The 15,902-nt window shown below is 39.6% G+C and overlaps 1 protein-coding gene across 1 annotated transcript; it reads right to left on the bottom strand.

Moving 5' to 3' along the window:
- Positions 1–1,112: 1,112 nt before the first annotated feature.
- Positions 1,113–11,493, bottom strand: LOC129132881 (fructose-1,6-bisphosphatase 1). The gene is made up of 7 exons (XM_054652376.2): positions 11,266–11,493; positions 8,660–8,822; positions 6,918–7,010; positions 5,764–5,907; positions 4,395–4,532; positions 3,036–3,155; positions 1,113–2,057 (listed from the first exon to the last, which is right to left on the bottom strand). The coding sequence occupies exons 1-7, from the start codon at positions 11,433–11,435 to the stop codon at positions 1,866–1,868; spliced, it is 1,020 nt and encodes a 339-aa protein (XP_054508351.1). The 5' UTR covers positions 11,436–11,493; the 3' UTR covers positions 1,113–1,865.
- Positions 11,494–15,902: the final 4,409 nt, after the last annotated feature.

Below are 15,902 nucleotides of genomic sequence, written 5' to 3'. Positions count from 1 at the left end.
ACGCTGTGACAAATCCACCTTCCAGCTCTCCACTGACAAGCAGGGAGAGCTCTGGAAAGGGGGATATGGAAGGAGATTGCTAAGTAGTTCTCCCCACTGGTGGCTAGCCAGAGATGTTGTTCAAATATGGGCTTACATATTACTGATTAGAAGATAAACCCATCTCACAATGGGTAAAATGCTAAGTATGAAATGTCAGCCCGCAGGCAAAACCAAACCACTGAGTACTGACCTAGCAAACACGGTCAGTATTAACTTTCCTCCTTTAACCTTTACATGCTGTCAGAAGGGTGTATTAAAAATAGATATATGCAGTCCAGGATTCCTGTAAAGATTGAGGGCAGAATACAGACAGGAATTATGGTAAGCAGGCAAAAATCACTGTTGTGGTTTCTGTCTGCTGAGTCATGACAACAGACCACCGAGGCACTGTAGTCCAAACTGACTACTGCCAGCACTCTCACAGTCTTTTAAGGGCTCAGGTCCCTGAAAGTTGTCTCCACTAGCAAAGCCTCATCAGAATTGGCATTTTCAGTAGAAACTAGGCCATTCAGTCCTTGACAGAAACATCCTGCCCCGTCAGTTTGGAGAACAGATTCATATGTACAACTGTCTAACGTTTGCCCGTATGACTCTAAATGCCCCAGCATGACCTCTCAGAACGAGGGTCCTCAGGTTTTTGTCTGTCTGAGCCCTCAGAGAGTATGCCCTTGCACCCTGGATTTCAGCTTCCCATACCTCTCTCTTGTTTTACAAGAAGAACCACGCTCAGTCAGGCTATCTGCACTGATACAGGCAGGTTTATAGCTCATGGCAGCCCTAGACAGGACCTCCCAGACCACGAACTGAGACAATGTTTGGTGGCAGTGTACCCACAGAAACACCCACGTGATCCTTACTTTGAGTTTGGTGAAGGCAAGTGGGCGGCGAGAAATATCAAAGATTTGCTGATTTTAATTGATTCCAAAATTGTATCCACACAGCTGGACAGCCCATCTAGCTCCCAAGCACTAGCATGCTCTCACCAGCAGCATACTCTGAATGAGCATATTAAATGTCAGTATGCTTTAGGGGGGATCTTTGCACCTCCCAAAATAACACAAAGAACATCTGGTGGAGGTTGCTAGCAATACAAAAGTTCATGTTTTCATCAAGTAAGGAGGTTAATTTTTAGCAAAGATAGTCAGATAGTCATCACAGAAGAATCTGTGTATGTACGAGCTGTCTACACATACTCTTTATCCCATTACAACCCCTCCACACTAACATGTCATTTTCCATCCTTGTGTAACTGGATCTGATAGAGTCTAACATCATGTGTCAGAATTAACATACACTACTGCCCGTGTTTCACAGACATTAACTCTCCATCAGGGTAACCCCAGACTGAAGTTCAGTGAGTAACTGCCGCAGTGTAGACACTGGTCTAGGAAAGGTGACTCACTGTAAGAGGCTGCTGAGTCTTCTTCCCAGGACTTTTAAAAGAGGACAGAGTTAGCTGTATTCTGATAGAATGTAACTTGTCTGAGAAAGGTGAGATTCTTTCCCCTAGATATTGAATGCACCACAGTATTTCCTTGCAGCACACCTGGCTCTTCTGTAATCACAAATGATAAATGAAAAAGAAAACATATTTTTCCATTGCTTTAATTTTTAATGCTTCCTTTTATGCAATCTTTTAATGCCTTTCATTGCACAATGCAGTTGCACAAGATTTCACTTTAAAAAAATCTTATGAAAATAAGGCTCATTTGCTCTTTTGGTACAGAAGTCAGACAGCTCAATCTCACAGTACTGCAGCGTATTCTTTGGTTCAGCTGTAAGACATTTTATCCCCTGTGCACAGTGAATTCAGCAAGCTTTGTTTACTTAGCTGAATGTTTCTTGACTATCTCAAGGTACTCCTTCACATCATCAGGAGACCCCAAGACAACAGGCACTCTTTGGTGGATATCCTCAGGCACTATATCTAGTACAGCTTGATGACCAGTTGTAGCTATGCCCCCAGCCTTCTCAATAACAAAAGCCATAGGATTGCATTCGTAGAGCAGTCTCAGCTAGAAGACAAAAAGTCAAAATTGCAGAAGTCAGGCCAGGCAATGCCAAAAAACATGACATGCAAATATATTTGGCATATGATTTTACACAATCAATATTCTAAGTACTCTTTATTACATATAAACATCGATGCAACAATGAAATTGTGTGGATTTTCCTTTCAAAAACACAGTGAATGCTGGATTTTCCCCAATCTGAGTGCTTTCTCCACAGCCCATGTTGGCACTGTGCTATCTACAGAGAGATAAAGCTTGCATGTTAAGACACAACTGTTAGTGAGGCAGACCCACATAGAACTGTGTGAAAATAAAAACATGAGCTCTGAGCTTGCCACTAGGTTTCTCTAATGAATAACTGTGTCTTATCTGCAACCTGAGGCAATATTTTACGGAGATTACAAAACAGATCAAAGGTCTTTGCTGAATAAACAGTCCCCTTGTCAGCCTGTAAGTGCGTGATTTTCCCTGACTGACCATTGTCCTGGCAGATGCAGCCAGGCACAGTTCCTCCAGGTGACGTCCTGTTACCATACACAAGATGCAGATGGTTTTCTCTCCTCCCAGTGGGTCAACTACATTTAGGCTTCTTACAAACTACCTTGTGCTAGAAATCTCAGGGTAATGTGGATTCTTTGCTTTGTAATGTTCTACTCAACTGGGACCAGAACCACCAGTTTTAGCTGATATGGTGCAGGGGAGCCTGTTTGAGCAGCCCATTCCTGGTATGTTCCGCTGGATATGTTTGCAGACAAAGAGAAGTCACTGCAGTTGAAACAGTGAGTAGCAGCCCTAGAAGAGGTGTCTGACAAAAGGCTGCTGTCCCTTGTGACAGTGTGCAAGGGATGGCCATATCCCCCCACACAACAAATACAAGCTACCAAGTTACAGACCACAGGCTCTGTAATCAAAATATTGATCTTGATAGTGAAATGCCTACATAATGCAATATTTTCTATAACTGGGCTTATTCAGGCTTACCTTTCCTTTGGGACTTTTGGAGTTAGCAGGATACAGAAAGATTCCTCCATACACCAGTGTGCGATGCACATCTGCCACCATAGATCCTACGTACCTCCCACCATATGGTGAACTGCCATCCTACAGAAAAACATTCCAATAAAAGTAACTGGACAGCACACCAGGTCAACCTCCCCCACGTGCCCCTTTAGCAGTCCTAACATCTTTCATCTCCATATTGTGCTTCATTGATAATACTCAAAGTAGTTTTGCAGAGTATGTCAGTATCCTCTTCATTTCCTAACTAGGAAAATCCAAGGAAAAGGAGTGACAGAAGACTTCAGCATAGATGAGCAGTAGTACCAAAACCAGAAAATGTATCCCAACTCTCTGCTGCCTCTAACACTTGGAAAACACTGCATTTCCAGTAGCAAAAACTCAAGTGCTAGGAATTTATATTGGGGCCTTGTCTTTTCTAGCAGAAAAATAATCAAAGAGCAAAAGAAGTGATGTTTCCTACTTCTTCCAACCATTTTTGCCATCTCCTGCAATTTTTTGTTAAGAAAAAGTTAATAGTTGACTTCTGACGATACTTCCTTATTCTGCTCTCTGGACTACATTTTAATATCACATAAACAACAACTTAAGCCTGGAAAGATAAATGATGAAAACATCAATCTTCTTTCAAAGCAAGATCAGGAAGTCAGGAAGGGACACCAACACCTGACAAGAGTAGGTGTTCACATGTCATTGCCAGTGTAATAACTTCAGTGATGAAATGTGTAAGGCATGAGAACCTTTCATGGGCACTCCTTGGAGCTTTGGGCCTCCTGACACCAGGAAGTAGCACAAACACAAAGCAGGCCTCGAAACTACACTAGATTTTCAAGAGAGAGGCACTCCGAGGACACAGCTCGTGTTACCAGTGAGCAATGACCCACTGCCATCTCCACGCTGCTCTCCAGCCACTCATATGTTGCAGTGAGGAAGCAGCAATGCAACACGTGTTGATCAAATTTCTTCATCACCAGACAAGATTTCCTCTCTACTTGATTACCAAATGCCCAGTTTTGCCTCCAGCACCATTACTCAGATCCTCATTCAGGAAAAAAAGATTTGAAAAAAGATTAAAAAAAAGAAAAAAAGGAAGAAAGTAAAAAAATGCAAAAGCGGTGCAGTGCAGTATTGGGGAATGCTGAAATATCTGGTTATATCAACGGTTGCTCGCATTAGCAATCGTACATCAAGTTATATTTTAAATAGATAGGAAAGGAAAACAAGCTCTGAACAGTTCATGAGAGAATGAGTGATTGATCATAGAGCTGGAAATCATTAATGGTGTTTATCATCAGAGAGTTTCTATGAAACAGGATCTTTCACCTCAGGGAATTTCTTCTTTTTGAGATACTCTGTGACGGCAGGATCAAAATATTTAGCATAGCCTTCATTGAGACTGTAGATATTTCCCTTCTTTTTGATTTTCACATCTCTTTCCACCAAAATAAATTCTCCAATTGCCTAACAATAAGAAAGAAAAAATATTTGTTAACATTAATTGCTCACTTATTTGCAAACCAAGGCAAAATCCAGTAACATGCACAATTCAATAAAAACTTACTACCACTGTCAATTTTTTAAATAATTCAGTACCTACAAAAAAAGTAGTCTTTCAGTCTACATGCAAGGTATTTTGTTTATACATAAAACACAGACAGAGCATGAATCCTGTCATCACACAAGCTTCCTCATACTACCATTCCAAGCATTCTCTATTTTCTATGCCCAAAAAATGCTACTTGTAAATTTGTTTATCTCTCCATTATTTTGCTAGACTTAGAACAATATAAGTAGTTTCAGAACTCCTGGGAGTTTCGAAACTGAGAGTGCTGGCTGAACCATGCATAAACATCTTCAAATTGCGGTGGATACTCCAGTTCTTTTTTGCTTGGGCTAACAGAAGCGTGTGACCAAGGGCTGGTCTGTTTAGTTTTCTCTAAAGTAAATTTCCAAGTTAGTGCTAACAGTAAACGAAGTAACATGCATGCTCTATGTTAGATCTCAACTCAAAGTTAGATCCGTTACTTGAATAAAGTCAAAAATACATGCATCTATTTAAGCTGCTACTAAACAGAGAGTACAAAGTTATATTTCCTGCAGCTTGATCACTGCAGGTCATAAAAATTTAAGACTGGCAGGTGGCACCCTGTCTGATCACAAAGAAACAGGCCTCTAAAGCAAACTACTCCCTGCTGTGATCAATGTGACTTTTGTTTTAAAACTCATGGCAAATGCATGCTAGAAGGTCACATCACTCATACACATCACTTACTCTTTTACATATCATGGTGGGATCTCAAAATACAGAAAGAAGGTTAAATATTTATGGTCCTCTGGTTTACTAAGGTCCTAGCATTAAGGAAAAGACAAATAAGACTTAAAGGGTATTTTGTACTGCAGAAAACTGCTTATTTTAAATATCACATGATTGCACACGCTGTGTATTTGCTCTGCTGACTCGGCTGTCTTCCTGTTGTTCTTTCACACATGGCACCTCTGCATCAGGCAGGTGGAATGCAAGTCTCTTGACTTTATTGCTGGTGGGTTATAAGTACAAGTACATTTGTACTTCATTCCTTCATGCTACCTTGAAAACTGCTCCTTTGGTTGATTTTCCTGGGGACAGACAGTTCTTATAGACAGTACCTGGCAATCCCTAATACAGAAACAAAGAAAGAGAAGATATTCTCACCGGATCCAGCATGAAACAGTTGACACCTCCAGCAGAAGTTGCCAGTACCAGCATGGTGGCACTCCCATAGAGTGCATAACCAGCTGCCACAAGATTGCGTCCAGGCTGCAAAGCATCTTTCCCAGAAGGTTCATTAGGGGACACCTAGAACAAGAAAGAGTATGGTCAATTTTATTTCATTTCTACTGCTGGTACATGACAGGACTCTGGGATAGGGACAGTCTTCTGCTCCATATCCATGCCATGTGGTAGCACAAATGTTTCCATGATCTTCAACTAAGATTCTTACTGGATGTAGTAATTCAAATTATACATAGGATACAAACACATCGATCTAGAAGTGCACTTCTAAACTTCTAACTAAGCCTAGCAGGAATGCAGGAAGCAGGAAAGGATTAAGGAGATAATAAAGAGCTATGCACCTCCTTGTAGGTGATGATGAACACAGCTCAGAGGAAAACTCAGAGGCACAGTTGAAAAGAAAATGACTCACGGAGTTCAAAGTTGATCAAAAGTACTTGGGATTTTTTAAATTTTCTTTTGCTTCACACAAAAATGAATTTGAAAATAGCTACTTTGGGATATATGACAACATGCAAAAGACGATTAAAATGGACAGTTGGGTGTGTTTTATCTGATTTGCTTTTTCCCTTACGTTGTGACCTGTAAGTCTGGTATTTCAACCTCCTTCAGACAGTGTTTCTGCCTTTCAGAGTGAATTAGACACTTCAAATGCATATGACATGTTTCAGCTGTGGTTTGTTTTTGAAGCCTGTCCTCAGGCCAACAGAACTATTAGCACAGAGAACAAGAAAACCTGAAAGCACATTCCCCAAGTAGATGACAACCACGTGGTATTTTGCCTCAACACAAATATTCATGAAACTTAAGACATGATCTTTTCCAAGAGGTAATTTCATTAGATGGCTAATTAAATATTAGCTGGGCTTCCATGTACACATAGGTTCTTCTTCGTCTAAGAGACATTCAAATTCAAATCCATGTGCCTGTGAAATACTAGATCTAACTTAATGCTGGCCCTGAGTCTCTTTCACAAACAAGTTTAGTTAGATTTTATTGCATTCCCATGCAATTTTATTTCACCAAAAGCTGCACAATAATAGTTTTTCCTATCCTACATGAAAGAATTTTACCTTTCTATAAATTGCAAAGATGGTCCCAATGGAAACAAGACAGTCAATGTTTGATGAACCATCTAGAGGGTCTATGCAGACTATGTATTTACCCTAAAAAACACAAAAAAGAGGACTAGATTAGTGACAGTATTTATCCACTTCCTCCAAATAAAAACATTTCAGTAGGTAAATTTTCTCAGAGACTTACACAGCAATATAAGCTAAAACAACTTTATCGATTATGAAGGAACCAAATTCAAACGTCAGCAATTCTTTGGCCCAGATTTCAACCCTTAATTACAACTGTGATTTGTGCCAAACCAGAGGAGAAGCTGAGAAATCTTTAAAGGACATCGCAGATGATAACACAGAAAAAGTGAAGCTTTCTCATACACTTTTTAATGTGAGGAAAAAAAGGGGAATACTTTTATTGGTTTAGTTTCATCTCTGTAATTGAAGTCAAATATCCACCATCTAGGCTAGGCTGCACTTTCTCTTTGGTTACAACATGTCTTTCTGAATGGTAAGGAGAAAAAACAAAATGAAGATCATCCTTTTTCATGTAGAGCTAAAAACCATATTTTACCTCTACCTATAGAGGTACTAAAAAGCTCTTTAATAGCTGCCATGCCTAAACTATAAATTTTCCTTTATCTGTGCTCTGAAATGGTCAGCTACTACTTTAGACAGACTGATCTTACCCTGGGTTTCGGGGGATCAAAAAGAAATCTCTACCTTATTGCTGGATTAAGAAATCCAGTAGGATTCTTTAATATAGGGAATTGACAGTACAGAGGAAAAGCTGAACTAACTGTACCTTTTAAATATTTTGTTCCCCCATCATTTTATTCATAGTTGTCTTAATAATACTGTGTAAAAACAGTGTTCGTTTGCTTTTCATTGGATTTTATCCTGCATGTCAGAAACTTAAACTTAAGTTCAGCAATGCTCTACTCTGCAAGTAGGAATTCCTGGTATGCATTGATAAAAACAGTGTATTGGCTCACATTTAGTTTAGAAAAGCATTAATACTTAGACTCCCTCAGTGATCTTTGAGAATGTTTGTTCAGATCTAAGGAAATCCAATGCCTAGAAAATAAATTTTGAAGATTTCTTAACAGGGAGAGAAAGAACTGCTTAAACAAAGCAAGCTTCATTATACTTTGTAAATTATGTTTTTGCTGATTGTTTTGACTAAATTTTTACTCAGGTTTTTACATTATCAGAATACTAGCTGGGAAATAGAAACTATCCCACAACAAGCGCATGCAGGCTTGTGAATATAAAGAATAACAAATGTAAAAAATGCTTTTTTTTTCATTGTTGTTGAGTCTTTCACAGGCTTCAAGGAGAATTTGCATCAATTAAAGACCTCGAGATTTGACCTGCAGAGAACAGCTCATCAGTGTCTCACTTCAAAAGGGCTTGACTGACTCAGAGCATAGTTCTAGAGAACAGATGGGGGTGAATGAAATGCCTTCCCCACAATAAGAACAAGGTGGAAGAAAAAGAAGGTGGGGAGGAACAACACCTAAAAAATAAATAAAACCAACAAACATCAGTCTGGAGAGCAGAAATGACAGAAAGAACCAATGTTGACTAACACTCTCTCCACCCATCACCTCCACCTTCATTTGACAGTTTAGGAAAGTACCTTTTTTCTGAAACTTTTAGTTCAGTTTTACCTCTTTAGATGTGGAGCAGTACACCTGTACAGGCTGATCTGAAATCAAGCAGGGAGAACTTTTAAAGTTACTAACCTGTTTTTCAGTTTCCACTATCACAGCATCTTTGTTTTCTTCGGACACGATAACACATGTACTGAAGGATGACTTGAGCATGTTAATCACCAGGTCATTGGAAAGAATATCCAGCTTTTTTACTTGATCTCCAGTCACATTGGTAGACCCAGCAATTCCATAGCTAGAGCAATTGCAAGAGAGAGCATTTCATGAGAATGGAGCACTGCATCTTCTAAAAGATTCTGTTTGTTACACCTGTAAAACTTCCTGTAAACGTCCTGCATTTTCAAATGACACGGCAGCTCTCTAAACCTGTTTTATATTTACTGGACAGTGAATTCTTGCTGAGATATGTTATCATTAGCTGTGTTTGCATATCTAGAAGTTGCTAAGAAATACAAAACAAGGAATTGCATTTCAGTAGTTTGTAAACTATAGTAAAACACAGCCAGACCAGGCTGTGAAGGCTGAGTTACAACTGTGTTTTTTAATGAGCACTTAAGACCTAAGTATTCCTGAATTCTAGGCTCTGCATACCCTAAAAGCTAGGAATTCATTTGAATATTCAATGTTTTAAAAGCATATGTATATATATACTTTAAAAATATGAATATACATGTGAATCTGACCACACTAGTTATGCTATATCCTTTGTATGCAATATACTCCTGATGAGCAATATGACGTGGAAATTGCAGCAGAAAAAGTCTGTTCACAGACAAATCAACCTATTAATGATGTAATATTTTCAGTTTTGATTTGAAGTAGTAAATGTCTCCTTGTGAAAAGAACTGATAAATACAAATAAGAAATGCAAATAAAATGCTGCAAGCTAATCAGAATCAAACCATCTGGCATACGGAAATATCAGGAGACCTTATGATAGGTGATTACATAAGCACGCAAAACAGAGAAAGGGGAAATTTAGCTCTTTGAAGGGGAAAACAATAGCCAGCTCAGCACACATTCCAGATGACTCTTAGGTCTTTCAGCTACGGTTCATTGATTAGGCTGAACACTGGTATTTCAGGTTTTACGTAGTAACACTGAACACATTACTTTAGCAATGCATTTCTTCAGTGTTATGCATGAGACAAAGACCTGGCATAACTCTATGTCTTTCTTTACCTCTGCTACAGGTAGAGAATATTTTTCTGCCACTGTGAAAGTGCTTTTAGAAAAGAAGTACTTGGAACATTGTGCTTTTGAGTGGAGGCACAGCAGCAGAAAAGCTTCGGTACCTCATCTTTTGGGGAATCCTGGGAGGAGGAGATGTATCAGGTGTGGAACCTGCAGCTGGGAAGGGTCTGCATGTCTTCCACAGCTGTTCTGCACCTCCCATGCTGAGCAGCACTAAGCACATAGTTGAGTCTGAGGGTGCTCCAAAGAAATGGACTGCAGTGATCCCTACTTGCTCACATTCCCTGAGAGCAAAGCAAAATCTCAACACTGCTTATAAAATGCAGTTCCACAGCAGGAGATGTACTGTTCAAGGAGGCTTATGAGTCCAAAGCCTGCTACCCCAGCATTGATGGAGAGTTGAACCCACTGTGCAGGGGATCATAAGGCAAGTCTATGGGCACAGATACCAAACCTGTGGGCAGCTGCCAACAGACACACATGTAAGACACTAAAGGAATAGGGCCCTGAGCTTACAAATCAGATTAGAGCTGGGACACCCTGGTCTCTATTGATAGATACAAGAGGCATATGAAAGGACTAGAACATCACAATTAAAAATTACTGCAGTTACATGCAGTCTGAAGTCAAAACAGAAAAATAGCTCAAACATACAAAAGGAGGATTTTTGCCTTTTTTCTTAATATATTTTCCTCTGAATAGCTTGTAGAGGCAAGTTCATTTTCTCTTTACAACATTTTCCATTAAGTAATGAAGTAGTTGATGTCTAAAGCCTTGACCAGCACACAACGGGGCATATGAAGATACTTACTAATTTACTTAGTAAGTAAAATACTTATGAGGATTAGTTACCTACAAGTAGTTTCAGGCATTTCACATTTCAAGAGTTCCAAATTCCTTCTGATGCATCTCCAGAACAACATCCTTCTGACTGGCTGATTACAGACACTACCGTTCCTAACCAGTGCACTTTCTAAAAGCCTTAGATATCCAAAATTTCATAAAGAAAGTCTATTTGCTATGATGCACCATGGGAAAAAAAACCACTCTGTATTTGATTTGACAACTCAAAGGATAAAATGATACTTTGATATTAAGCAATATTCAATGAGCAATAATTCAGCCTTATTTTGCTATGCTTTGTCTTTCAGTATACTTGGTCTAATGGCTTCAGGCACCTGCACCTGCTGAACGTATTAACTAAGTTCTAATATCAGCAGACATTTCTCAAAGACTAGGCACCTTACACTGTTGAAAAGTCATAGGACCTGTGTCACTTGGAAAAAATCAAGAAACCAAGATACTAAAGGAGTTACCTCCTACTCTGTGCGAGAGGATGGGTTGATGTAACCCTACTCACAGACTTTCCTGGTGAAAGAAATACCCATTCCCATCCTCATCCCGATACCCACCACCCCGGAGGCAGCAGGATGCCCTGGACCCGCGGGGATGCGGAAAGGCGCGGGGCGCATCCCGGGACTCACAGGTTGGCAATGCCCGCTTTGCGGACAGCGGTGGAGATGGCTTTGATGGCCGTGCAGAGCGAGTTGAGGAGCTGCGTGAACTCCCCGGTGCCCTTCGCCCGCCTGCCTTCCTCCATCACGAAGCGGGTCATGGTGATGACATTGGTGTCGAAAGCGGAGCGGTCCGTCATGGTGGCGGCCGAGCGACTGCGGCCGCGGCCGCCAGCACCGCCACTTGCCTCGGCGGGGCGGGGCGGGCCGGGCCGGGGCGGGCCCGCCACCGCCGGGGCTGACCGTGAGCAAAGCGACCCCACCCCTCCCTCCCACCGGCGTTCTGAAACATCCGCCCGCCGTGGGGAATCCCCGCCGCACCCCTTTTTTTTTTTTTTTTTTTTTTTTTTAAACCAGATCTTGTCCCATACGTTGTGCGGGGAGAAGCGAGGGGGATGCGAGGGGCACTCGTTATGTGTAGTCACGCAAGGAGTCGATCGAGACACGGGTGCTGGTAGTTCTGTTCTAGTGGTCGCACTTCAGTGCTAACGGTCCTGAAATTGTGCCCCAAAATTCATAAGTCAGCTTGGTTTCACCACATGATTGCAACACTCTGTGTGTGTGATTGTAGATTATAGCGAACTGCACACAACCTACAGAGCAAGGTCAGTATCTTCTGCTGCACAGGAATGCTCTCATCCTGACTCTTCAGTACAAGAAAACCACATATTCAGTAACGGATTCCATCAAGTATTAACTTACTCAGTTTACAGAGGTCATGTTAACCCCACCTGTCCCAGCCTTATCCAACACCATAAAAAAGCTGCAAGGAAAAAGCCCCTGGCAGATGGACCCAATGAGACTTTTATAACAAACTCTCCAAATCTGTTCAATAGAAAGACAGAGGCTGAGTCCCACTTCAAAAGCTAGAAGTTAAAGCACCTCGCACAAATACTGCTGCAAGAGAATTAAGATCCTCCCAAATCTCATTTCTTTTGGTTCTAGCCTTCCTGATTTTGCAGCAAAATCAAGCAATATGTTTTGCTGCTTATGTTTGATCAGAAAAAACCAAGCACTAGTAAAGGAAACCAGGTTTGTCTAACACCTGACCCTAGATACACCCTTTCACACGATAATTTGAAAAACACAAACCCGAATACGAGTGTACTACTCAGATTTTTTTGTACTATCTATTATTTTATATTCATATTATCTAAGAAGATGAATATTAAAAAAATATTTTTCAATAGAATACATTCATGAGTTGAATAAGCACAGTCTCAAATTCTAAGTTGAAACCACAAATTGAAATAATTCCAAATGGTGTCAAACATAGGGCAAAAGTCTTTTACAAGATGCACATCTTTGCATATATGTACATTCTATCTTCATGCAAAGTACATTGCATATCTATGCATTAAATACTTGGAAGGCATGCATAAATGTTTTCTCCTAAAAGTGTAAACAACTTTGGCCTAATTTGCCCATGCCCAGTATTACAGACACTCCTGAAGATATCAGATATGAATAGTAGTGCTCTTCTGAACAAGATATTTTAGTCTTTGGCAAGTGGCCAACAGCCCAGCATCATAAAAATTTTGTTTTAGAGGCAGGTGGGTTAAGGAAAATTTACAAAACATGGAAGTTAGCTCATTCTTTAAGGGTAAGCAATGTTTTACAACCACCTAGAGCAGCTATTGCAGTCTCAGTAGTAAAGAACAGCAAATAGCAAAGACCCAATAAAATTTTGGATGAGTGCACTGAAACTGGGTAGCCGCAAGGAGGCAGAACAACCTGGGGATATATGACTTACAGTAACAAACCACCAAGTCTCTGATAAGGGACGATTTGCCTTAAATGTGGAGACAAGCACAACAGTAATCTGCAGAAAGAGCTGTACTTCAGTATAAAATAGTCAAGATCAGTTCAAAATATACCTTAGGTTTTGGTATCTATGCCTGAGGATAACTAACATCTTCTATCTTACAGGGAAGATATACTGTCCTTGAGTTGATGATGAGATTTTATCTCTGAACTTTTGGGGTTTGTGAGATGAGTGGGAGATGAGATTTACTCCTCCATTCCCACTATGGAAGACAGGTAGAAAGAAGTATTGTGAACTGAAATTGCAATCATTTGAAAGGTTAGTGGTTTCATACAAGTCCATCCAAATGTGCATTTTCTATTGTGGAGGAGAATTATTTTCAGTGTATTTAGCATATCCTTAATCTTCTCTATTTGAGGCAACTCAGTAGAAGATTGAGACTAATCCTCCTCCACACTCCTGGCCTTAGAATGTATGCATACTTAGGTCATTTCTGGGATTCCACTCTTAGTATAGAAAGCTGACATGACATTAATTATTTAATATCAAATGGTTGAGGGTAGATAAGTCATGTAGCCCTATAGAAATCATGCTGTTTGGTAACTATAAAATTAAGATTAAAAGATTAAAAAGTAGGTTTTACAGGTTGTGAACCTTTGGCTTTAGAAAACAGTAGTTAAACATTTATTGAAAATGAATCTGTGGATTTGAGAAGGTCAGTTAGTACTGGTTGATTAAACATTGCTGAAACAGCTCACTTCTATGCAGAAGAAAACAGGGACTTGTTTGTGCACAGATGACGTCAAGTAGACATGGTTCACAGCAGTTTTAGAACTCTAGATTACAAATCCATTTAACTACTTTGAAACATTTTCTCCCAGCACTTAGAATCCCAGTTGCGTAATTATCTTGAAAATAGGACAAACACTGATGAGAAATCCTCCATTATAAAGGCTGCCTCTTGTAGGTTCAAATGCCAGACAAAAAGACAATAGCAGTGAAACCCCTTCACAAAGGACATTTTTTTTCCCCTGAAGTAAGAGTGTCCATGTGGGAAAACCAGCTTTAGATTCCACCTTTGCCGAAGAAGAACTTTCTTTGTGCAGGAGTGTCACAACTGGTTTGGTGGACAGAAGGTAAGATCAGGCAAGTTACATGGAGATGATTTGCAAGGCAATGTCACTCCACCAGTGCAGGTGCTCTCTGCTGTGTGATGCCATGATGATTAGGGCTGGATCAGCTTCAAGGGCATGAATGAGGCAGATCCTGCCTGCTGCAGGAGATGGTGAAAGGTGAAGGTGAAAAGGGCACATATGAAAATTTCTAGATGTACAATCAATCTTTTGCCTTGTTTGTTTCAGAAAGTGCTTAATTTTGCCTATGTGAATTTCCTGTGTGAGAAGGGGTCCACACATAGTCAATAGACTGGAACATTGATTTACAACTGTGTTAGCAAAGTACCTCTCTGGACACAGATGAAATATAACAAGTGTCATAAACTGATGTTTAAACATAGGTAATTATGAGTACAAATTGGCTGAAAGGTAATTTCTTTGTGTAGTAGATGTAAAAGGGGCTTCATTTGATATTTTGCATTATAGTACTATAAGTGATTAAGAAGCAGAGATGAACTGTAAGGTTGATGTTAATGAATGTGAAGGCAGCTTCCCGTGCCTGGCGCCCTCTTGTGGGAACACTGTCAGCATTTCAGTGTGAGACCAGCTCATGTGAGAGTACCTTTGCAGCATTCTGGAGGGGGACAAAGCACTTAATGTGCAGGCAGTAGGTCCTGGAAATAAAGTCTATATACCTCTGAAATACAGATATTGAACCATAAGTTTTATATCTCTCTATTTGTTACTTATTCACAAGATTCTACCAGGCAAGTAAAACAAGATATTAAATATAAGTTATTACATTTGCTATGACTTCTCATCTTATAAAATGTATAAACTAAAAGTATTTTAAGTAATCACACCAAGTCTATGTAAAGAAAAAAGAAATTTAACTCCCCCAAAAAGCCCAACAACAACAAAAACAAAACAAAACACAAACAAAAACACAACAACAAAAAAATCAACAAAAAAAAAAAACACCGAAAAACCAGAAAGAAACCCAAAACCACAGTTAAAACCAGATAGAGATTTCAGTGCTGAGAGATGAGACTTCAAAACTAAGCTAAGAAGGGTAATTAAAGTGGAGTTATAATTATATAGGTATAACAGTTCCCTTTGTGGAAATAAATAACTTCTGTCAATACTGAGTGATATGTCATGATTACATGACACAGTTCGTCAATGTAACAATCAACTAGAAAAACAAAAAATATTTGTTTAAAATTTAAGCTGTAAACCTGCAAAAATACTTCCATTCAAGGCTGATAGAGGAAAAACACTTCATATAAATGGTCAAACTCCATTCTCAAACCCTACTCATAGGTTAGATTACTGGGACACATTTTCCATTAATGTCCTTGCAGATTTATTTGCTGTGTTAAATAAATATTTATATTGTAGTATTTCCAACTATAATCTGTCTAGGTTTTTCAGATCCTGTTCTTCTGGAAGCATTACACGGACAGTGTTACAGAGGTTCAGAGGTCCAACTCATCATTTTTTAGCTACGTAATTTTAAATATACATGATTCAATTCAGAATTTCTAGATAATCTGTGTTAATCAGCATAACTAAAACTGTTTTCCTACATAAAGGTCCAGAAGACTGGTTGGTTTTTCCAGGTTTATTGACAGTGTGAGGAGGATCAGATCTGAACACTTCTAGTAGTGATATACATACTATGAAGAATGATGCAGAAATGCAATATAATATCCACAAAAAAACTC

This window comes from Agelaius phoeniceus, chromosome Z, assembly GCF_051311805.1.
Source record: "Agelaius phoeniceus isolate bAgePho1 chromosome Z, bAgePho1.hap1, whole genome shotgun sequence".
Lineage (NCBI taxonomy): Eukaryota > Metazoa > Chordata > Aves > Passeriformes > Icteridae > Agelaius > Agelaius phoeniceus.
The sequence above is the reverse complement of the archived record's forward strand: the minus strand, read 5'-3'. Positions and strand labels throughout refer to the sequence as shown.

Excerpts from the sequence above, each read along its gene's own strand:
- LOC129132881 (XM_054652376.2), bottom strand. The coding sequence starts at position 11,435 with ATGACGGACCGCTCCGCTTTCGACACCAATGTCATCACCATGACCCGC. Across the intron at positions 7,011-8,659 it reads TAGTGGAAACTGAAAAACAG|GGTAAATACATAGTCTGCAT; the intron begins GTTAGTAACTTT and ends TGTGTTTTTTAG. Across the intron at positions 2,058-3,035 it reads CCAAAAGTCCCAAAGGAAAG|CTGAGACTGCTCTACGAATG; the intron begins GTAAGCCTGAAT and ends TTTGTCTTCTAG.